Source organism: Phascolarctos cinereus, unplaced genomic scaffold, assembly GCF_003287225.1.
Source record: "Phascolarctos cinereus isolate Bilbo 61053 unplaced genomic scaffold, phaCin_HiC Scaffold_2;HRSCAF=192, whole genome shotgun sequence".
NCBI classification, from domain to species: Eukaryota; Metazoa; Chordata; class Mammalia; order Diprotodontia; family Phascolarctidae; genus Phascolarctos; species Phascolarctos cinereus.
The window spans coordinates 87,445,940-87,471,116 of record NW_027555625.1 but is presented as its reverse complement, the minus strand read 5'-3'; the positions used below and the strand labels follow the sequence as shown (position 1 = coordinate 87,471,116).

The window sequence follows — 25,177 nt, the reverse complement described above, 5'->3', positions numbered from 1 at the left end:
GTGGGAAAAATGGAACACTAATGCACTGTTGGTGGAGTTGTGAAATTCAACCATTCTGGAGAGCAATTTGGAACTATGCCCAAAGGGCTATAAAAATGTGTATACCCTTTGACCCAGCAACAGCACTTCTAGGGCTATATCCCAGAGAGATCATACAAATGGGAAAAGGACCCACCTGTACAAAAATATTTATAGCAGCTCTTTTTGTGGTGGCAAAGAATTGGAAATTGGGGAACGGCTGAACAAGTTGTGGTATATGAATGTAACAGAATACTATGTGCTATAAGAAATGATGAACAGGCTGACTTCAGAAAACCCTGGGAAGACTTGTATGGTCTGATGCTGAGTGAAGTGAACAGAACCAGGAGAATGTTGTACACAATAACAGGCATATTGTGTGATGACTAATATTGATAAACTTAATCCTTCTTAGCAATACAAGGATCTAAGACGTGTCCAAAGGCCTCATGATAGAAAATGCTATCCACAAAGAAGAAAGAACTATGGAGTTTGAATGCAGACTGAAGCATACTATTTGCTATTTTTTTTTCTTCTGTTGTGTTTTGTTTTCCTCTTTCTGGTGGTTCCTCCTATTGGTTCTAATTCTTACTTACAACATCTCTAATGTGAAAATATGTTTAGTAGGAATATATATGTATAGCCTATATCAGATTGTGTGCTGTCCTGGGGAGGGAGGTGGAGAAAAATTTAAAACTCAAAAGCTTATGGAAGTGACTGTTGATAATTCAAAACTAATTTTTAAAAAATCAAACAAAAACAAAAGAATAGAACAAAAGAAAATTGAAATATCTTATTGGAAAAACAACTGACCTGGAATATAGAACCAGGAGAGATCATTTAAGAATTACTGGACTACCTGAAAGCCATGATCCAAAAAGTCTGGACATCATATTTGAAGAAGTCAAGAAGCCCTAATATCCTAGAACCAGTGAGTAAAAAGAAACTGAAAGAATCCACCAATCATCTCCTGAAAGAGATCCCAAAATGAAAACTCTCAGGAACATTTCTAGCCAAATTCCAGGGCCCCCAGGTCAAGGAGAAAATATTGCAAGCAGCCAGAAAAAAGAAATTCAAATATCATGGAGCCACAGCCAGGATTACACAGGATCAAGCAGTTTCTTCATTAAAGGACTGGAGGACTTGGAATAGGATATTCCAGAAGGCAAAGGAGCTAGGATTACAACCAAGAATCACCTACCTAATGAAACTGAGCATAATCCTTCAGGGGGAAAAATGGCCATTCAATGAAACCAACGACTTTCAAGCATTCCTAATAGAGACCAGAGCTAAATAGAAAATTTGATTTTCAAATATAAGACTCAAGAAAAGCATAAAAAGATAAACAGGAAAAAGAAAACATAGGAGATGATTCAATAAAGGTTATATTGTTTACATCCCTACATGAGAAGATATTTGTAACTCTTTAAGAACTATATTACAAGGGGCAGCTAGGTGGTGCAGTGGATAGAGCACTGGCCCTGAAGTCAGGAGACTGAGTTCAAATCTGGCCTCAGACCAAACACTTGACACTAGCTGTATGACCCTGGGCAAGTCACTTAACCCTGATTGCCTTTAAAAAAAAAAAACCAAAACCAAAAACCACCACTACCAACAACAACCCCAAAAAACTCAACTATATTACAATTGGGACGGTTAGAAGGTATATACATAGACAAAGGGTGTGGGTATAAGTTGACATTGATGAGATGTTATATTAAAAAAAAAAAAAAACAAAATTAAGGAGTAAGGAACAGGAATGCACTGGGAGAAAAAGGAAGGGACAGGTAGCATGGGGTAAATTATCTCACATGAAGAGGCACAAAAGATCTATTATAGCAAAGGAAACATAGGGGGAGGTGAGTATTGCTCAATCCTTATTCTCATTGGAAATGGCACAAAGAAGGAATAACGTACACACTTAGTTGGATATAGAAATCTGTCTTACCCTATAGGGAAGTAGGAAGACAAAAAGACAAGAGAAGGCTGGGGGGGGGGGGTGGGAGTGGGGAAGAGGCTGATAGAAGGGAGGGTGGATTTGGGGAGGTGGTAGTAGTCAGAAGCAAAACACTTTTGAGAAGAGAGAGATGGAATAGGATAAACAGGGGAAAAATAAGATAGAGAGAAATACACAGTAATCATAACTGTGAAAAAATTTTTATAGCAAGTTTCTCTGACAAAGGCTTCATTTTTCAAATGTATAGAGAAATGAGTCAAATTCATAAAAAATAACATCCATTCCCCCAAATGATGAGTGGTCAAAGGATATGAACAGGCAGTTTTCAGACTACCTATATAGTCATACGAAAAAAGCACTGTCAATCATTATTGAGAAATGCAAATTAAAACAACTCTGATGTTCCACCCCACACTTATCAGATTGGCTAACATGACAGAAAAGAAAAAGGATAAATGTTGGAAGGGATGTGGGAAAACTGACATAATGGTACACTGTTAGCGGAGTTGTGAACTGGTTCAACCATTCTGGAAAACAATTTGGAACTACACTCAAAGAGCTATAAAAACCATGAACACCCTTTGACTCAATAATAACACTAGTAGGTCTGTTATCCCAAAGAGATAAAAAACAAAAAGGAAAAGAAACTATATGTACATAAATATTTATAGTATCTCTTTTTGTGGTGGCAAAGAATTGGAAATTGAAGGGATGCCCATCAATTGGGGAATGGCTGAACAAGTTGTGGTATATGATTGTGATGGAATGCTATTGTACTATAAGAAATGAGTAGGACTAATTCAAAGTTAAATGAGCAGAACCAGGAGAAGAACATTGTACATTGTAACAGCACAGATCAACTGTGGATGACTTAGCAATTCTCAGCAATTCAATGATCCAAGATAATTCTGAAGGACTTATGAAAAACGCTATCAATTTCCAGACAAAGAACTGATGGAGTCTTGATGCAGATCGGAGCAGACTTTTTAAAAATGTATTTTTCTTTGTCTGTGTTCTCTTTCACAACATGACTAATATGGAAATATGTTTTGCATGACTGTACATGTATAATCTTTATCAAATTGTTTGCCTTCTCAATAAAGGTGAAGAAAAGGGAAGGAAAGAATTTGGAATTCAAAATTTTAAAAAATGAATGTTAAAAGTTGTTTTCACAAAATTAAAATATTAAATAAATGTAAAATAAGAGTTATAAATATTTTATATAACCTTAAAGTTTGTTTTGCTCAAGACAAATCCCTTCCTTAATTTAGTCTCCCTCTCATCTCTCTTTCTTCCCTTTCCCTCCGGTTTCCTTGCTAAGTAAAATGTATTTCTATACCCAGATGTGTGTGTACATTTTTCCTTCTTTTGCCCAGTTCAGATGAGAATGAGGTTCAGACATATTCCACTGCCCCCACCCCCTTCCTTATTGTGTGTATAGATTTCTACTAGTCTACAGACTATGTGAGAAAATTTTCCTTAACATTACTTTCCTTTTCCACCTTGTAACCCCAGTTGTGTATTCCTCTTCCTTTCCCTTTCCATTCTTCTTTCAAGATCATCAAGACATAACAGTAACACTCCCAGGCTCTTTCTCTAATTAGACTCCCTCTCTGACTCCTGATGGTTCAGAAGGGACTCATTTATTATCTCCTAATATTGGAATGTAAGTGATTCATCCTTGTTTAGTCCCTTATGAGAGTTCATTCATGCTTATATCTTTTTATGCTTCTCTTAACTACTATGTTTGCACTTCAGAATTTCTATGACGCTCTAGTCTTTTCATCAGAAATGTTTGGAAGGCATTTCAATAATGGTCCATTTTTTCCCCTCTAGAGTTATACTCAAATATTGTTAGATAAGTTATTCTTGGTTGGAAGCCTGTGGCTACTTGGTGTTTGAATTCTTTCTTTTTTGCTGCTTGCTGCATTTTTCTTATCTTGAAGCTCTGGATTTTGGCTATGACATTCCTAGGAGTTTTTATGGGTTTCTTTCAGAAAGTGACTAGTGGATTCTTCATATTTCTACCTTGCCCTCTGATTCTAAGAGACCTGGGTATTTTCTTAATTTATGAAATGTCATCTCTAGGCTCTTTTTTTGGTCATGGCTTTAGTCCAAAGATTCTTTTTGCTTTTTGCTGAGGCAACTGGGGTTAAAGTGACTTGCCCAGGGTCACACAGCTAGTAAAAGTGTCAAGTGTCTGAGGATACATTTGAACTCAGGTCCTTCTGACTCCAAAGCCGGAGCTCTATCACTGCACCACCACCTAGCTGCCCCTCCAGCCAAAGATTCTTAAATTCTCTCTCTGCTTTGTTTTACAGGTCAGGTGTTTTTACTAGAAGATACCTCACATTTTTTGTTTTCAGTCCTTCGATTTTAAAACTTTTTGTTATCTTGTGGAGTCATTAGTTTCTATCCCATTCTGATTTCCAAGGAGTTTGTTGCTTCTGCAGTTTTGTACTTCTTGTGCCAAACTGTTAATTCCCTTTCCAATTCTTTCTTCCATAGCTCTCATTTCTTTCCCGATTTTTTCCTCTTGTGCTCTCATTTCATTTAACTCTTAAAATCCAGGGCAACATCTGATAACTGCAAGTTCCTTTTCTAGTTCTGGGTCTGAGCACATTTGACTACTGCTAGAGTTGGCCACTACCAAAAGTTGGAAAGCACTGCTGGTTCAGAAAAATAGGACTATACGCTTCCTTTTGGTCTGGGATTTCTGACATGGTAAATCCTCTGTAGGCTTCAGACTGGGTGAGAAACTGGAACTAAGATCCTGTTCCTCTTCTGGGGTCTGAGCCACAAAGCTGCTACTTGCTTTGAACTTACTCCTTGCTCAGTAAACAGGGGGTAGGACCCCATCTACTCCTTACCTAGGACTGCTACTCCTATGCACACACCTGGGAGGTCTCGTCCTTTGTCAGCCCTAGATCTGTGACCTGAACCTGGATAATGACCGACAAAACTTCCATTGGACACCTGTTATTCTTGCATTCTGGGTTTAGGCTTCTGTGTGACAGAACTCAGATCCAGTGTTACTGAGGTGCACAGTCTCTCCTTGTTCTGGATTCTACAAAGACTATTCTGTTTTAGTGAAAACTCTGAAATATAAGTCAGAAAAGAAAACCATTTTACTCCTTCCAACAACCAAAATTATTCATACTCATATAGTATTTTTATCCCCATCTTATAAGGGAGGAAGCTGAAGCTCAGGGGGAAGTTAGTGACTTGCCCATGGTCATATGATTACTAAATGTTCACAGCTCACATATGAAACCATGTCTCCCCCAACTCCAAGGCCTATGTACTTTTCACTAAATATACAATATCTTTCAAGTATAGGCAGGCCTCAACTTTCATACTGTAGGTCCCCCAGGCAATATTTTTACATAAGTTGCTTCTATGGGAAAATACATTTTGAATTACAAGCACTGGGGAGCCACAATGGCAGAGTAAAAGCAGTGACTTAATTTAGCTCTCCCCCAAACCCCTCCAAATATCCATCAAAAAAATGGCTCTAAACAAATTCTAATGCAGCAGAACCCCCAAAAGATAGAATGAAACAAACTTCCAGCCCAAGACAACCTGGATGGTTGACTGAAAAGGTCTGCTGCACTGGGAGGGGAGAGGAGTGCAGTTCAGCATGGGCATGCAGGCAAAACAGGCCTCAGTGAACCTGGAGCAGCCCTCAGAGGACTGAATCATGGGCAGCTGTGGTGGTTTCCAGACTTCTCAACCCATAAACACCAAAGACAGCTTAGAAGGTCAGTAGGAAAAGTCTATGACTGTGGTGAGAGAGAAGGTCGGTCCCAGCCCTAGTCCCCGACTGCAGCCCTGGGGCGGAGGCTGCTTCCAGAGCTTCAGGCCCACAGACTGAGGGGGAATCAAGTGGCTGATCAGAGGACGATTGCACGGATCTCTTTGCTGGTGCTGAGGCAGGATTCTCTTGCTTTGCCTGTGCTTGGATCTGGGTCACAGTTCTGGGTGGTGGTCCTGGGGCGAGGAGGAATGCTGGTATGGTGGAGCTTGTAGTGGTGGTGAAGAGTGAATCCTCCTCACAGTTCCATGGCAGAAAAGAGTGCCTGTGGTCACTCACAGACTAGAGCATAGGCCAGGAAAGGAGTAAACACCTCACCCTTGATCATACCACCTTGGAAGAACTGAAAATTTACAGGTCCCTAGGAGTATCTCTGAAAACAGCCGCACAAAATCCCTGAATTACAAGCACTGTTTTCCAGAATGATCAAGTTCCCAGAAAACCCAACAAAATTATTCACTATCTGTTTACAACATACTTTTCAAGGCCCATTTCACATTATTTCCCTTAAAGTACCAGATAAAATAGGCTACTATTTCATCAGATTCTATAAGTATCTACTATCCTATGCATGCATAAATGTTCTCTTATAAACTCAATTTCTCATGTACCCCTTTCAGAATTTCTTTAAAGATCATTCAGGTACCAACTTTTACTTAAGTTTTCCTTTCCCAATGTGTTCTTTCCCTCAAGAATATTGTCTGGCTCTCTCCTTTGCCCTTGTATCACACTTATCTGTGTATGTATTCAATTTTCCCTACTAGAATGTAAATTTCTTGATGGCAGAAATGATTTCATTTTTGTATTTCCATCCCTGACACTTAAAAGCATAATACCTTACACACAATAGGCACTTTGTAACTATTCAATGAATTGAATCATTTAGAATAATATTTCTGTGACCAATGTGTCCAGAATTCCAACATGGAATGTCAGAAACACATCCTCTCTGCTCTCAAACTGCAAGGGGACTGGAGATTTGCCTAGTTCCAAACCAGTCCAGGATAATCTCCCCCTCTTTTGTAAGTGCTTTTGTAGCCATACTCTTTATCATTCCTGAAACATTCATTATGTTGCTTTGTACTAGTTAACTTTTCACATGTGTCTTATTTCCTCAGCTATATTTTAAATTCCTTGGGGACTGTCTTAATAATACTAGCTGACATTTATGTAAAATTTTAAGGTTTACAAAATGTTTTACACACATTATCTCATTTTACAAATGAGTGCAATGAAGTTGAGGGATGTCAAGTGATTTGTCCATGGTCACTCATCTAGTGTCAGTGTTGGTACTAGTATTAGGTTGACCTCATGCTTTTTTTTTTAAACACTGATCACTGCATTTAAATCAGAGCTATGTGCAAAGCAAGCCATCAAATATTTGTGGCATGGCATTAATCATATTTACAAAAAAATATATTTCTTAGGAAAGCCAACAGTTGTTAGGGAATCCTCAAAGAAAAAATAACACTCTGTCTTGGAGTTTCTTCTTATACTGTACTGTTGCATCTTCATCTCATATAATCAAGATAAGAACACAAGAAATGAAGGAGCAATCAGACAATATAAAAGAAATAAGCAATAATTATGACAGAAGAGCACACTCTACCTTTAGGTCCTTTCCCAGGTGTGGGTTCTACAGTAGTTTTGTTCCATATAAGAATGATTCCACCTGAGTCTCCTGTAAGAACATCTCCATTCCCCAAGAAAGCTAAGCACTGAACAAATTTGGGTTTTTCATATTTCTGCAATGAAACAATAAAAGAATTTTGAAAATTTCCTATATTGCATAATATATCTGCATATTTTATCTAATTCAATGTATTATGTTTTCATTTTCTAAATTAAATTAATAATATTCTGTTCCTTACTCCAAAAATTCCTTGTTTTCTTGTTAGTGAATTCCCATTCCAGGTCCAAAAAAAGATATGAGATTTGCCACATGTTATTATTGTATTTGCATCTGTTGGATGGAATTCTACAGCCAGAACAACTTCATTTGTAGTCTGTGGAAACAAAATGACAAAACTATAAAAGATGTATACCCTCTGGTCATGAATTTAATAATTCTATCTACTATTTAGAATCTAAAACTGTGAAAGTTCAAGAAAAAGACATTTTTCTATATCAAAGTGCAGATTATTTTTTCTTTTGGTGCGAAATGAAGAATAAGATGTTTAAGATAGAGTTTAAATACTGCTACTTGGTTATTAATTTCTCTAAAGAGATTTCTAAAGACTATGTAAAAGAATACGTAAAACCATAATATCAGTATCTTTTCTACTCATAAAAATCAGAAAAATAAAACTCTCAATTGCAAGAATAACATGGTTATTGCTTTTTAAAGTTACCATTATTTTCACAAGACTAATGAGAGATTCAGGGCCTTCTTTGGTGTGAGGTTTTTGCTGACTTCTGATCTAAAGACTAACACACACACACCACACACACACACACACACTCACTCTCCTATCACTTTACTAGGCTTCAAAGGGCTGGGAGTGGCAGCTATGAAGGTAGTATTGATCCATTTGTTTCTGTAAATTAGAAAAAAAAACGGCATGTAGCTCTACTTGTTAAAACTAAACAAAACAAAACAAAAAAAACCCAAAACAAACCAAACAACTCAGGGCACAGAATAATGAGAAAAAGTTGAACAGTTTTATTAGAGTTGGAAGTTGGAATCTGTGATAGAGTCAAAACTGGAACAAAGAGTCCCTCTGCCTGTTAGCATCTTGAACCATGTTCTTTTTTTGAGTTAACAGTAATGAGTTTCAATGGGAACTGAAGTATTTAGTCTATTTTTCATAAGTTCATAGAAAGAAAATGAACAAGGACAAAAATATAAATGAAATGTTATGCTATAATAGAGCCAGAATGGATACTACACTAATTTTGCTGGCAATCTGATTGTGTGCTATATATCACTGCTTCAGAGAGAAACTGTTTTGACATTTGCATTACATTTATAATTAACTTCATTGTAAAGGCTATTAATAGTTCAACTGAACTCTATACATTGAACAAATGTCAGATTTAAAAAATTCTGCTCTAATATTAGTTTATTTAATTGCTTAAATAGAGCTATGATCTTATAAACTCTGAAGCTCTATACCATAAGACTGCAATCCATCCACTGCTGCTGATCTTGTGTGACTCTTACCATGTCTTCTCATAGGCAGGCTACAAAAGAGTCTACCACACTGCTTAAAGCCTTCTTTTCTTTCTTCTGACATTATGAGGGCACTAGTAAAGCACTGGCTGTCCACCTATCATCCCTCATCAGCCCACCTTCTCTTCTTTGATGAAATCTTTTACTCATGGTGTTCTACAAGTTCTATTCACACTTGCCTTTACAATGGTCTCTGTAATATGTATTCCTATTTCTTTGTCAAACACAGCATTCTATATCTTATTGCCAAACAGCAACAATAGTAGAATGTTATGAAAAAGATAGACCTTTACTTCCATGGGAAGCTTAGAGTCATACAAGGAGCTTTACAATTTCCTGAAGCCTAGAATATTAAGGCAGAACTAAATAAAATTAATTTATGGGGTTACAGATTTAGAGCTGGAAGGGACCTCAGAGGCAAAGCATCCCTCAAAAAAATCTAAGGAACAAAGAAGCAAAGTGACCTGAGGTCACATAGGGAGTAAGTGGCAGAGCCAGAATTGACATCAGGTCCTCTGATTCTAAATGCAGACCTACTGGGCCAAGTCACTGCTTCAATTTAGTAAACTTACTTATATCTTATACAAGGATTAAAAAACCAACTATATTAAGTGTGGGGTTGAGAAGACATACATAGCTGGAGTACTTCATGGGAACAAGACTTTGGTTTTAGAGTGGATTACAAGTTCAACACGAGTCACTGTGATGTGGCAGATAAAAGAGCTAATATAACCTTTGGTTTGGGCAGTACTCTGGAGTTTTAGAGGTTGCCAGTTTGACACCTCTGCTGCAGGAGGACAGTGGTTGGACTAAGTGGCTTCTGAAGTCACTTCCAACTCATATATTTTGTGATAGGCAAATCACTTAACTTGAGTACCTAAAGTACAGAAAGTAATACTGATAACACCTATCTCACTGGGTTGTTGCAAGTAAACTATTTCATATATCTTAAAGTATTACATAAGCACGAACTATTACTCTTAGTTCAAATATGAATACTTTTGTAAATAATAGAGCCAGACTTGAACCTGGGTTCTTCTGACACCTAATCCAGTGCTTTGCAAAATGTATTATGTTAGTTTTCAGATTTAAAATGAAACATAAAATGAACAGCAGAAGAACTGCTGAAGGTGGGAGATAAGAATATGTGACCAAGTAAATTAAGTTACATTTGGGAAAAGTTTCATTCAACAAGATTTGTGGTTTTTCCCTCAGCTCTTTTGTGAGAAAATTAACGTTTTTATATTTGCTTTACAGTGGATAATTCTATCGTCAAATGTATGAGAACTGCTGCATGTCCAGGTGGGGAAGAGTGTAAAGCTACAGCTCCTGCCTTGACGGTAGCTCAAAAAAGTTTTTCTTGCATCTGTATCTTCAGGAAATCATAGATCTAAAGGCAGAACAATCTTGGATCTTTGATTTTGTTCTGGGCATTTTCCTGTTAAATGCTGGTGATTTTGCACCCTGAATTGGATTTAGTGTAAGCCCCATTTGGTGACTTTTGAATAAACTTATTGACCTAACCAATAACCTTCTTTTCTCCACACCTCTTCCCCTCCAAAGTTGAACCCTTCCTGACAACTGATAGCTCCCTCACCATTACCCATTCTCAGGCAGGGCCAGGAAGGGGCCTTAATTTTATAAAAATGAAGATGGCCTCCTCTGCTTAATATTTTATGTACTTCAAACTGATAAAAACTATAATCCTAGATTTCCCAAAGTTCAAAATGTAAAACATCTAAAAATGAGTTAAAAGAGGTATTTCTATTACTGTTATATAAAATTTATCAAACAAGATAATTTTATTAGAAAAGTTACATAGAATACATTTCTGTATTCCTATATTATCAATGTGACTTTACAGCTGTAAAAGGAACGTAAAAAATAAGCATTACATTTCCCCTTCATTTCTTCAAAATTCCTGAAAACTTTATATTTCTAATAAAAAATGGGATCCTTTGCAAAGGCAAACAAATCACGAACTCTAAAATCCAGTCTGAATCTATTTCTCCTCAAAATGGAAATTTTGGCTTATAAGTCCCTAAGGGAGGGGACATAGTTTTTGTTTCCTTTTTTTTATGGTATTTCCCCTGTGATTATCACACTACTACGCACATCGCAAATACTCAACAAAAGAAAAAGAGGGTGAAGTTGTCTCAAACTAATTCAATGATGACTGAAAACTAATGTGCAAAGTTCTGAGCTGACAGAACCAATAATGAGCCCACAGATTTTTTCCTCAAAATGATACCTAGATTCAGTTCCTTTGTTGCTTGATACAATTAGAACACAGATCTACCAAATGCCCACCTCTTGTTCAACATTTCCTCCCTCTACCAGCACTTGCAAAAGGACTAGACCCTCTGACTTCCACCAAATTTTCATCTTGATGGTTGACTACTTGTGGTACAGACTGTTAAAATCAATTATCTTTGCTACAGGACCCATTTGGTGTCTCTTCAAATGGAAAACTGACTCAAGGTACACGTACCACTCCTTAATTTCATAGTTTCTTATTTGTTATTTGATCGTGTAGGGATATTCTGTACAAGTTTCTTTCTATTACATGTGAGTTGACTACAGGTGTCTGCTTGTCTGTCTTTATTGCGAAACGACCTAATGTATACAACGCTCTGAGTAGCACTGCAGAGGTGAACATTTCTGGCCTGATTTTCAAGGATAAGACATCATTTGTCATCGATGTGCAGAAATGGTTAAAATGAATTCAGCCTGTTTTGCAACTTCTGGTCCATGCTGTTATCCTGCTGAATTTAGTAACCAAGATAAACATAGTCTAATACTGTGCTAATACTGAGCAGACACAAAATGGTCCAACGCTTCCTCATTTTTGACCCAAACTAGAGCAAAATGTCTTCAGTTATAGCCAAACAATATAGCCCAAGGGAAAGCAAAAGTTATGAGATTGATGACTCAGCATCTAAAACAAGAGCTACGCAATTACAAATACTCATCTAATATATCCTCCTCCCTACCCCACCCCTGGATGTGTTAGTGAAAATGAAGTAGGGCCAAGTTGTAATTTGGAGGGGGTCTGTAAAATGAAATAATCTTTAATATGAGCTTTTAAGTTAGCGTTTAAATTAGGTTTTAATTTTAAAAGTTTAAAAATACACACCGACAAAACATATTTTAAAAAACCTGTCTCTGATTAAACCTTAAGCCAAGTCTTTCATCTATTTTGACTAAGAATTGTGTGTGAATGCAATTTCTTCTTTTTCAAAAAAAAGTCAATAAAGGTAGGCACATTACCAGTATGAAGAGAAGATTGTTTCGAATACATAGAATCAAAGTTTACACATCCCAATAAAGCTTTTCCTCATGATCTAATACTCAGTATATCATTTAACCTGAAAGACAGCTAGAAGAGATAATTTACAGCCAGCTTTATTTTTAAAGCTTGTTGTTTTTCCCAGGCTTTAATTTACTTTGGTGGTTAAGTATGATCAAAACTTCCATGTCTTCCAAAAGACACCCCATTCCCAAAAGCAAGAAGAGAAAAACACAAAATAAAATCAATTTTCAAAATTGCAGTCTGTCATTCTGAAACTTACAGGAATGGGACATATATGAAGCAGAGATAGCGTCTGAAGAAGACCACGAGAACAATATTCAAAAGCACTGAAAATGTCTTAGGCATGTTTCAGTTACACTGTTAATTCTGAATACCTTTGAAAACTTGAGGGAATGAAAGGCTGTTTCTGCCTCAAATGCAGAGTGAACAATGTAATTTCATTTAGGACCTTCTTATTGTATTGATCTGAACAAAGGCTATACATTCTCCCCCTCCAAAACTGGCTTATTTTGAATGGAAAAATGCATGGCAATATAGCTGTGATGTCTTATACCTGTAATCCCTGCTGCTGGGGAAGGCTGAGGCTAGTGGATCAGACCTCAAATTCTGAGCTGCAGTGGGTTAAGCCAATTGGGCATCCACACTGTTGGCATTAATATGGTGAGCCTGTGGGAGAAGGAAGCCAACGGGTTGCCTAATGAGGGAAGAACCAGCTGAGGTTGGAAATGGCGCAGGTCAAAACTCCTACACCCATCAAAGTAGCCCCTGTGCTTCTAGCCTGGGTGAGATAAAAAGGCCTAATCTTTAGAAAGAAAAAAAAATGTTGCCCAAAAAATACATCTCCATTTTGAATGGAAAAAATGTAAAAAACCTTTTGCTGTGAGTTTATTTTAATATAACTGCATAATCCTTTCCATTTAAAGATATCTCATTTTATGGATATGGCCTCAATTCATACTATGTCCTAAATATATGAATCCATCCTTTTCCAAGCACTGGGATACAACACTTTAACATGGAAGCCTTAACCTACTCTTTTCTGATCTGATTTTCTTTCCCTAGACAACCTGGTAGCCTTCTGCTCCTGGTGGCTCATCATACTAGCATCAGACAGGATTAGCTTTAGCCTTCCTGTAGCTCAGAAATCTGAACTCAAGCAATTCATTAGCTTCAGTCTCTGCTAGTAGTAAGGATTACTGGTGGTTTGCCACCATGCCAGGCTATACTACATCTTGTTGTGAATTTCTAGTTTGACTTTATTCTTTCTGCCTTTGGTTTTTTAAAAACTAACTGAACTCTATACCCAGTTCCTGGTATCTGTGTGCTGTTTGGTGTTCCTGACTTTCACATGAGCTAGAACTCCTTCCTCAGGGAGTTCAACTCAAACTAAAAATGTCACATACCTAAAATCAAAATCCCTTTCAGACTGAAGACATTTATCTGAAGAGGTAAGTTCTATTTCCAGCTCTGCCACTAACTAGTCATATGATCTTGAACAAGCAACTTAACCTAGTCTGTATCACTATTTTCTTATCCATAAAATGAGTTTGGACTACATTCACTCATTAAAATTCATTTAACAAATTGTTATAAGAGTGCCCACTATTGTTCAGAGGGCACTGTGTCAGGTATTGGGTGAGTTACAAAGTTTAGATAAGACATGGTCCCTATTTAGTTTGCAGTCTACTGGGGGTTAAGACAACAACACAGATAATTATAATAACCAATACACGAGAATTATATACTAAAGTGCTATGTGAGGGCCAATGGAAGATGTTTACCAACTAGAGAAATTCTAGAAGATAGTCTTTGTAATGTGCTTTAAATGATGTGTTAGGAATTCAAAAGGAAGAGGATTGGGAAGGACACATCAGATAGAAACAGCATGTGCAAAAGCATGGTGTTAGTAAAATGCAGAAAGTAGTCTAATTTGGCTGGAATGTAGTATGTAGAGGTGAATAATATGAAAAGGCTGAAATGTGAGATGGAACCAGGCTGTAAAGTATCTTAAATGACAAGGAAGTCTGAAATTTATTTGGTAAGCAACAGGGAATAACCACTGAAGATGTCTGAGCAGATATGAAAAGGTAATTGCTAAGATCATGTCTAACTTTAACATTCTGAGAGCTGTTATAACTTCTGAAAAGAGAACAGGGCCAAGAATAGTATCTTTTGTACCTTCACATTTATTTTATTTGCTTTAACACTTTAGTAGCATATTTTTGTTATATAATTGATAGCAGTTTAAATCCTTGTGGCTAATCCTAATCTTGCATAATTGAAGTGCAGATATCAAGGGAATATTATAATGAATTAGTATTGCGTAATTTAGCACAAAGAGTCACATTCTTGGCATTTATAGGGTAGGTAACATGGCTAAAATATAATGATTCCATCTAAGCAAGAAAGGAGTTTATGATGACAGGCTTAATTTTTAATAGATTCAGTTTACCTTGATTTCTGCTCTTTTTGATTTTTTCTGCCAGTCCCACACAGTCAGCATGTGGTCATTGGAGTCATCAACTACACATAAATGAACACCTGAATCCTATTTTAAAGAAAAGCCAATAAAAGTTCTTTATTACAAGATGTAATAATCATTAAATATACATTATTAAGGTCCAACAATTGTTCCTTATGCCATACAACCATATCAAGCACAACTGTGAAAAGCTTAAGACAAGTAATAGGCTATAATTTCTTTTAAACTAATTAAAAATGCATTCTGTAAAATACAACTAGATTGAACAAACATGTATTAAGTGCTTACTCTATGCACGGCACTGAGCTAGGCTTCTGGGAATACAATGTCGAAAAGTGAGCATTTTTATACACAAAGAGCTTAAGGTCAAATGTTATGGGAAGGGCACACAAGAGATAGGAAGAGAAAGGGATGACATCTATATAAATAAGTATGATATACGATAGACTGTTATAGGCAAAGGAGAGCTAAGTAAACAAGTAAGAAAAGTATCCCAAGGGAGAAGAGAGATATTTCTTACTTGGATGCAGGGATGTACTCAATCCAGGTAGTCTAGCTTGGTTAGAATGTAGGAAATATATGAAGGACAACAGTATGAGACAACAAAGGGGATGTAGGATGAGGCCAGAATATGAAGGGCCTTGAATGCCAGCATCAAGAATTTAAATTTGGATCAGAGAAATGATATGATCATAGTGGAAGACTACAGTTAATGAAATGGAGAGGAGATAGACAGCAGGTGGTAGTTGTGAGAATAGAGGAAAGGACAGACAAAGAAATTGCATTGGTCAAAATAACAAGATTTAGCAGCTGAGTAGATATGGAGGGACAGACAGGGCAGATGGCAGTACTATCAACAAAAAGACAGATGTTAGCAAGAAGTGCAGGGGTTTAGTGGGAAAAGATGAGCTCAGTTTTATAAATGCGGAGTTTGAGGTTTCACAATTATGTCTACTGGAAACTAGAAAAAATGAATATAGTACCTATTCGTGGTGTTAAATTTCTGAAGAAAATTATCATAGTTGTTATTGTTTAACGTTTTTTAGCTTTACATTTTTGTGAGGCTGCTTTCCTTTAGGAATCATCTAACTCTAGATTGTTCAGTTTGAAAATAATACAATTTGTAGATTTTCCAGTTTCTTTGAATTCTCCTATTCATTCTTCCTGTGTCTATCTTTATATAATTTATCTCCCCTGTTAGCATCTTTCAGAGGGTTGATGGAAGACGGAAAAGAAAATCAATAACACACTATTTGCTAGCAATTTGGCTAAGGGCTCTGACAAAGGAAAATGAAATTTGTGAAATTCAATTATTACAGATAAACTAAGAGTAGGCAACTCTAATCAAAATGCATTAAATTCCATTCTCCTAATTTTACTCACACCATTTCCATTTCCTTAATGAAAATTTCGTAGTTTAGGAAGTAGTGCTGATAGAAGATGATCTGATCTGCTGTTCCAGGTATTTACTTGGCAAACACTTATTATGCAATTACTAAGTGGTAGGTACAGTATTAGGTATGGGAGCTATAAATGTAAAGAATAAAAAAGGTAGAGCAGATCCTCCATATCTCCAGAGAGTGCATTCTCAAGGCCCCTTGAATGGAGAAATGGTAGAATACTTTACTGATAATATGAAGTCATAGTGTCTCTCCTCCTAACCAATGTATGAGTAGAGACTAGATAGAGATAAACATAATTGAACTAGAGAATCTGTAACTAGAAAAGCATACGTTGGGAATGTTGTAATGAAATAAGGAAAACTGAAGTATTGAGCCTTCCAAACTACTGCAATTTTAATTCATGTTTTAGCAACATGGCAGCAGCAATCTGGGGTCCAAGGGAAAGATGAAAGCAGGCAAAATTTATCTTTGTTCCCCCCTTCTCTTTTCTGAATCTTTCAGAAAAACCCATGTCTTTGCCTTCTCTCCCCATCTGCCAGATATCATTCTATTCTAGTCATTCTAGTTAGTCCCTCCCTGCTTCAAAATTCTCTTCCCTCATACCTCTACTACGAAAAATTGTAATATCCTGAATATGATTGATCTGATTAAAGTCTGAGAGGCTACACAGGAAGTGTAATATATAGAGAGTCTAGGAGTCAGCAAGATCACTGTTCAAGTCCCACTTCTGACCCACACTGGTTCTGTGACCCTGGGCATACCACTCAACCTCTCCATGTCCCAGGAAGCTTTAGATAGTTAAAAAAAATAATACCTTTAAGTGGCAGAGAAGAAGCTGATCTGCACAGGCAGAAAGAGTTAACTCCCTGGATTTCCCTACTCCAAAAATTTCATAAATTCAGTTAAAGAAAAAAGATGTGTATAGAGGAAATATTAGCATTTTAAAAGAGGTATTCAATAAAATGGCTGGAATTTTTAATAAATGGAACTTGTCTGCCTAACTTAGGTAACTGGCTGTTTAGAGTTCAATGCATTTTCCTAAAGAAATAATGTTATACATGGCAGCTCAGTTTCTAGGTCAGTTTATAAAAGCAAAAATGGGAAAGGATTACCATTACATCCCCTAGACGTCCAGGTTCTCACCTGACCTGCCAATGAATGCTGGTCCTTGCCGTCCATCTTTCCTGTTTACTTTGCACCTACTTGTTAAAAGTTACTGTGAAGGGACTGGTGATATAAAGATGAAAAGGAAACAATTTCTTGCCCTCAAATCTATATTCTACTTGTAGGGAGAGGCTACAACAGGTACACAAATAAGTAGCCCATAAATTGAATTGAAATTTCTACATAAAGGTGAGCCATGAGAAGATGTTCCTGTCTTGAATCTGACCCCAGAGGGTTTATTTAAGGACTTCAAAGGGGATTTCACTTAGAAAAGACACTTAAGATAGTTTTATACTGGGATTTTGGTGTACACATAATCTGAAAACTTTTACTAGCTTAAGGAATACATAGCATTTATTTTTCAACTTTCTTTAGACCAACTAATGTGACTTTGATTTCACATTAATCCTTTACAATTTTTTAAAAAGACAAAATCATAAAAGTCTTACTCACTGCTTTTGAAAAATCCAGACAACCCACTCCACGTTCAAAAGTTCCAAGCCCAATAACTTGCAGTGTGGCCAGACTGACTGAGTCCCAAACTCTGACGTGGGGCTGTAGAGGCTACAAAAGGAAAGTGACAAGCATAAGAAAGATGGCTAAAATAGCCAAGGAAAACCCAACAGTTACTTAGATTAATATAAAGACCACAATAATAGTCCCACAAAAACAATTTAACTGGGGATGAATTAGAAGGAAAAAATAGGATATAAATTATTTAACCAATCAATCAACAAGCATTTATTAAGTGCCTGCTGCAGAAACATTAGGCACCATATTAGGCACTGGGGATATAAAGATAAAGATGTAAGAAGTCTCTTTCTTTAAGAAGCTTAATGCTACCAAGGCACACGTACATAAAAAAGCATATACCCAATATATATATAAGACAAAAAACAAATTACGTCTGAGGGGAGATCAGGAAAAAAACAGGTAGAATACAGTGCTTAAACTGGGTCATAAGGAAACAAGAAATTTTAGAAGTGGAATTGAGAAGAGCACTGGGAGACTAGAGATGGAGAAAAAGAAAGAAGGCCAATTTAGCTGGACAGTAGAATGTAGGGAACGGAGTAACGTATAATAACACTGGGAAAGTAGGCTGGGGTCAGGGATATCCTTCATTCATATTTTCTTCTAGAGCAAAAGGGGAGCCACTGGAGTTTTCTGAGATGGGAAGTATGCAAAAACGGTGCTCCAAAGACCTAAAAATACACATTATTATATATAGAATTTTCTCCTTATATCATGGAATTGAAGCTACTGTGTTTCTTTCCTACAAAAGTCTCATTAGGTTTCATTACAGTGTTGAACAAATAAACCCACAGAATTCCAAGGTTGGAAGGGAACTCAGAGGCCCTCTAGTCCAATCAATATAAGAATATCTGCTAATTACACCTGAAAAGTAGCTATCAAAACTTTGGCTGAAGAACTCCATTAGGAAGCTGCTACCTTCTGAAGCAGCCTAGTACATTCTGGGGGAATTCTAATGGTTAGGAAGTTTTTATTCTTATAACAAGCCTAAATCTGCATCTTCTGCCCAATATTTCTGGTGATACCCTTTCGGACCCAGGAGACCAAGTCAATTACTTGAAGAGCACTGCCATGAACCCCCAAAGTCTTGTCTCCTCTTGGATAAAGTTCCTCTCCTCTGACCAATTTTCATATGGTATAAACTAGAGGCCCTTCATCCTGGTTACCCTCCTTAGTATTCTCTTCACCTTATTAATGTCATTACTGAATGTGGTTCTTAGAACTGAACACAAACACAATATTCCTGCTGTGGTCTTAATAGGGGAGAATAAAAAATGGGATTATAATCTTCTTATTCCTAGCTGCCATTCCCCTCTTAATGCAGCTCACTGCACCAAGTGGCACATTTTAAAGGATTTCTAACGTAGGTTCTTAAATGATATCTTCGATTATGTTTTATGACAGGGGAAGCTAGGTGACACAATGAACTGGCCCTGGAGTCAGGAGGACCTGAGTTCAAATCCAGCCTCAGACACTTATTAGCTATATGGCTCTAGGCAAGTTACTTAACCCTAAATGCCTCCAAAACAGAAAGTTTTAAAACTAAAATGATAATTTCTTGTTTAAGGTAAATTACAAAGACCACCCCCATGTGCCAGTTTTCCTGGGTAAGCATGCAAGTTACCACTTCAATAAGGGAATAAGTTCTTAGGTCAGAACACTGAAATAAATGTTCAGGTCTTATTGTTATCTTAAATTGAACAATCATTTGGAAAAGAATAATTATGATGAAAAATGAAATGCATCATTCTTTAAAATAGTCTTTTTTTTCATCATTGTTCTGCTTATGCTATAAAACTTTTAGTAATCATTTAAAGGAAATAAAATAACTAGTGAACTATTTCAAAAGTTAAAAATACAACTAATTTGGGGCAGCTAGGTGGCGCAGTGGATAAAGCACTGGCCCTGGAGTCAGGAGGACCCGGTTCAAATCTGCCCTCAGACACTCGACACTAGCTGTGTGCCCCTAAGCATGTCACTTAACCCCAACTGCCTCACCACAAAACAAAAAAAATCAAAAATACAACTAATTCTAGCTTAGCTGAGAATTCCAATTAGGTCAAAGTATTTAAACTGAACCACTTACCCTTCCATCTTTATCCACTCCAGCTATCTGTCCAGTTGCAATCCTCATTTTGTCAGGATGTACAGCAAGGCTAAAACAAAATAAACAAAAAACCCAACCAAAAAAATCACATTAATAATAACATTAGCCAGAGGTAGCATTCCAAACAACCAAAGTCGACTTTTGTATCAACATCTTTCAAACAGATGTTTTTCAATTTTGGTAATTATCTGTTCAGACAATTATCTTATTTTCAACATTAAAAATGATTAGCATAATATTAACATCTTGCACATATCAAGTGTTCAATAAATGTTTAGTTGAAAGGAAAAAAACCTCTTTCTTTATCTGCTTTTTTACCCTATGAAAACCAAAACAATGTAAATATGTCACATCAGAATCCTCTTCTACAGTTCTTAAGTTTATACCAATGCTATGTATCAAATGAACACAGTGAAACGCCTCTTGAAAAGAAAGCTTTGTAAAACTCTTTCAAGAAACTAATGTCTGTAATGCTTTAAATATCATATACAGTCACTGAGAAAAACTTGATAACGCAAAGCTATCATTACGACTTGTGTAACGTTGCACCAACTAACATTGTCTCACGATAACATCTTGCCGAACTCCACCCTGACATCATGAAAGCTTGATGTGACATCTATCCTCCAGCCAGTTAACAGAGACCAACTTCACCTCCCTCTGCTAGTACCCTTCCACACTACATACCTTTCCTCATCCCTCCATCTGCCTAGGAACATATCTCTCTCATAGTTCTTAGTGCATAAACTGCCCCCTGTAAAGCAATTTCACACAAAGCTGTACTTTTATGGAACAAATTAACAACATTAGGTGGGCTTTGCGCCAAGAGATAAAGATATAATGACTAGAATGGGAAGTGAATATAGGACTAGAGTAGATAAATTTTTAATGAATATTCAATAACTTGGAGTATTAAAGTATGATAAGATTCAGGAAAATAGACCAATATTGCATTGCCATTTAATTTTATAAACCTGGTGAGTAAAAGTGGTGACTCAAATATAGGCAACATACCTAGAATGAGATCTCTTTAAAAAGAAATACAGTATATGTAAATATATGCGTGGATATACTGGAAAAATAGGCAAAATCATATATAAAAAACTCATTTGGTGGGAAATTTTTTAATGTTTTAATAAAGACTTTTCATTTATTTTATCATCTCTCTCCACCTATGGCACTTTAATTTTCATTCCTTTAGTATAACTGTGATTATATACTAAAATTCAGGTCTCATATAATTCAGATTTGATGAAATAATTTGGTTTGTATACATTTATGGACACAGAAGAGGATCTCAAATGTGTGCATTTTACCCCTGTTTGGGCAGCTTGTTACTTGCCATATTCTACATTACCCCTCCTTAAAAAGAATATACTAAATTTTCAAACTACATACAGTGACATTTTAATAAAAACATGTTAACTAACAACTACATCTAGATGATTGTTCAGAAGTCTGCCATTAGTGTCAGCAAAGCTGGTATGATAGATTACAAAGAAGGGGTGGACAAGTTAGACCCATTTATGTAGGGACTACTTTTATTTTTATTTCTTTTGCTGATACTCTTTTTTCTTTGGAATTCTGTAGTTCCAGTCATCAAAATTCCATAAGAATTTTCTACATTTCCCTTATGAGTCCTGACCTTGTTTGGAGAGAATAATCTTCAAACTTCAAAAACAGAATACAAAAACCCCACTATTTAAGAAGAGGCAACAGTCAAGAAATACCAACCATTTTACACAGTCTGTGTGACTCAGGTAATGTCTCTGGGTTCTTTCCTCATAATTAAACAAAACTACTACTGAAGCTATGAAATATACTATTTCCCCGGTAGGAAGAAGGTAAACATTAGCTCGACAATCTTTTCCCCGATAGCCATATCTTAAAAAAGAAAAAAGTCAAGGTTTTTAATAGTTGTAATTGTGAAACATTATTGTTCTTCCCTTACAAGTACTTCTAAGCCCATCTATGATTCATTTTGATTGTGTGGTAATTTTTAGAATTAACATGTTCTCTTCATGCAGTGAATGGTCCAGGAGATCTAGGCTCTATTCTCTGCTTTGTTCCTCACTCACGTGACACTGGACTAGCATTTTAACCCCTTTGGTCTGCTTGTTCCCCATCTATAAAATAAGGAGGATGGACTAAATGATTTCCAAGTTTCCTTTCAGTACTAAAAATCTGTGATCTGTTTGTACATACGAACGTTAACAATTTCAGAGTTAAGAAGGTATCTGTAGAGTAAGGGCACACTAAGGGATATATGCTTTAAAAAACGTAGACTGTGCCATCCAACAGATGAAATTAGGTTTACTTTATCAATAGTAAGAGGATATATTCTTGTTCTTGCCAAAACGTGCCAAGGCTCTGGGTAACGAAAACAGCTGGCTTTCCTTTGGCTTCTCCAGGGAGAACTGTGAGCATTAAACATCTCCAATGTGAGCTCAGGAATGCTCAGCTTTGAGCAGTTTAAGGAAGTACCTTCCTGCTTCTGACATGGGAAGGAAAAATAAGCTTCTGGGAAGATTCTTCACACCTTGGTGCTCAGAAGCAACAAATGTGGAAGGAAAGAAATCAAATATACTAGCTTTAAGTGGATTGGATAGGTAGTATACGCAATCTCAGTTTCTACCATGATACTTGGGAAGCACTGAGACTGTATTTAAATTGTTGCTTAAGAGAAACTGGGTTTCATGAACTAGGGAATGTAACAACAAAAGAGCTGATATTTCACATATGGTAAAGATAACAGAAAAGTTACAAACTATTTTACAATAAAAAAGAAGTAAATGATACCAGCAAGTGAAAAATGTAGTTGAGATCAATGTACTTTGGCACAAATTTTTCAGAACTACAGTGTGAAGCGATATTAATTTTAATGGATTTAAGTGATTTCTAACAAAAATTTTCATCAGCTGATATCTAAGTAGCATTTTAAAGTTTATAAAGAAATGTACATGTATTATCTCATTTAAGTCTCAACCTAGTGAAATAGGCATTTTAGGCACTATCTTTATTTTGCAGATGAGGAAACTGAGGCTTAGAGCAGTTAAATGACTTGCTTAAGGTCACAAATCTAGTTAAGTGTCACAATGGGAATCTGAATCCAGTTGTTCTGACTCCAAATTCAGTGCTCTTTCTGTTTAGGGGTTCTCAAATTATCCCCAGGCTTGTAGCTGGTGAGCTAAGAATAATTTTTTACATTTTTAAAATGATGTTTTATTGTATTAAAATGATAAAAAAACAGGCTGGGTTAGATTTGGCCCTCAGGCTGTTGCTTGTCCATTCCTGCAATACACCATCCAGCCTCTAAGAAGAATTTGCTTTTGTTTTTGTCTTTTAAAGGAAAGTAAACAAATTTGCTGCATAGTAACATAGTAGGATACGCCCACTCCAGTTTAAGCTTCTCAGGAGGCAGTTCAGTTCGGATGTCATCATAGCTGTTGACATCAGAAGGAATAAACATTGTGATTGGCCGACCTCTCATGAACATTTTGATATATTCTCCTTCTGTTGAAAAAAGAAAAGGCAAAAATGAAATCAAAAACATGTGCCAAACAATCAGCTCAAATGGAAAACCTGAACTGCTAATGCTGAGAGATAATACAGAACAAAGACAGCCATTTTAAAATTTGCCTTTTCTTCATTAAATATAAATTAATGATGCAGAGAACATAGTTAAGATTAAAAGGTAGAAACCACTGTAAAACATAAGAAAAGTATTTCTTTTATGAAAATGTAAGGAAAGTGTTTAAATTAATCACAATGATAAGGAAAGACTAAAAAGAAATTACAAAGTAAAAACAATTCATGACTTTTAAAAAAAGGGGAAACCTCAGAACATATGGATACTATAGGGGAAAAAGCAGAACTTCAGGAGCTAAAATAAAGTAACAACTCAAGCTAAAAATCAGATACCAAAGGGATTCTTGGGAAAAAATTTAGCTCCATTGGTTTAAAGAATGCTAACTTTCTGGGGTCAGTTCCATACCCAAAGTACCTAATCCAGAAGTTCTTAAAGTACAGTTGAGGACTCTTGGGGGTCTCAGATCCTTTCATGGGGTCTGCAAAGGCAAAACTATCATCATAATAATATTAAGATGTTATTTGCCTATTAAAATGTTCCTCTGTTTTCCAACTATGTATCTGTGTGAAGCCAGATTTCCTTCATATACTTCAACCAAAACAACATATTACAACAGACTGAATGCAGAAGATTAAAAAAAAAATCCAGCTGTTTTCTATCAAGCCAGGCATTAAAGAGATTTGCAAAAATATGTGAAATAATGCCACTCACTAATTTTTTTCACTTTGGTAAGTGTTAACATGCAGTGTGTTTGTTATTGTTATTTTAAAATGAATTCATATATTTAAAATGTCTTTTAATTTCTAATATGGTAAATACTAATAGACATAACCCACATGAACAAAAGCTCTTTGGATCCTCAATAATTTTTCCGAGTGTGAAGAGGTCCTAAGACCAAAATGTTTAAGAGCTGATGACCAATTATGTTTGGCACTGGTAACAGAGAAAAACAAAACAAAACACAATTCCTTTCCTCAAGGAGTTTACTCTATTGAAAAAATTACATATTAATATATATACATATAAATATATACAGTATATAGTATGTGTATGTATATGTATATATGAAGGGGGGAAGAGGGATAATGAGGGTAGTGTTAGCACCTAGGAGATCAAAAAGTCTCATGCAGGAGAGTGCAATTGAGCTGAATTTTGAAAGAATCTAGGGATTTTAGGATACAGAGGTGAGGAAGGAGTGCATTCTAGGCATGGAGCCTATACAATGGGAAAACTGAGATGGAATGCTGTGTGTGAAGTTGGAAACTGTTTCCAACGCCAAACATAAGTTTGCATTTTATCACAGGAGCAATAGGAAACCACTGGATCTTGCAGAATAAGGGAGGGATATGGTTAGACTTATGCTTTAAGAATATCACTTTGGCAGTAGTGTAGAGGATGGATTGGAGAAGGAAGAAACTTGAGTCAGGCAGTCCAATTAGGAATCTGTTGCCACATTCCAGGCAAAAGATCAGGCCTGAACTAACGTGGTAGCTATATAAATGGAGAGGATAATACAGATGTGAGAAATGTTGTAGGTACAGAACTGACAAGATTTGGTGAATGAAGAGACATGTGATGAAGGAGAGCGAGGAGTCAAGGATGACTCCTTGTTTTCAAGGACACTAGT

General features: G+C 36.4%; 1 protein-coding gene across 6 annotated transcripts in view; it reads right to left on the bottom strand.

Moving 5' to 3' along the window:
• EML4 (EMAP like 4) overlaps positions 1 to 25,177 on the bottom strand; it is a 181,429-nt gene that overhangs the window by 47,336 nt on the left and 108,916 nt on the right. For all 6 annotated transcript variants that reach the window (XM_021001221.2, XM_078149491.1, XM_021001222.2 and 3 more), the window contains 7 exons: positions 23,351 to 23,474; positions 21,696 to 21,845; positions 19,941 to 20,010; positions 17,777 to 17,887; positions 14,727 to 14,822; positions 7,661 to 7,795; positions 7,399 to 7,534 (listed from right to left, as the gene is read on the bottom strand). In XM_021001221.2, the coding sequence (XP_020856880.1) occupies positions 7,399 to 7,534; positions 7,661 to 7,795; positions 14,727 to 14,822; positions 17,777 to 17,887; positions 19,941 to 20,010; positions 21,696 to 21,845; positions 23,351 to 23,474 (822 nt within the window). The remainder of the gene's footprint in view (positions 1 to 7,398; positions 7,535 to 7,660; positions 7,796 to 14,726; positions 14,823 to 17,776; positions 17,888 to 19,940; positions 20,011 to 21,695; positions 21,846 to 23,350; positions 23,475 to 25,177) is intronic.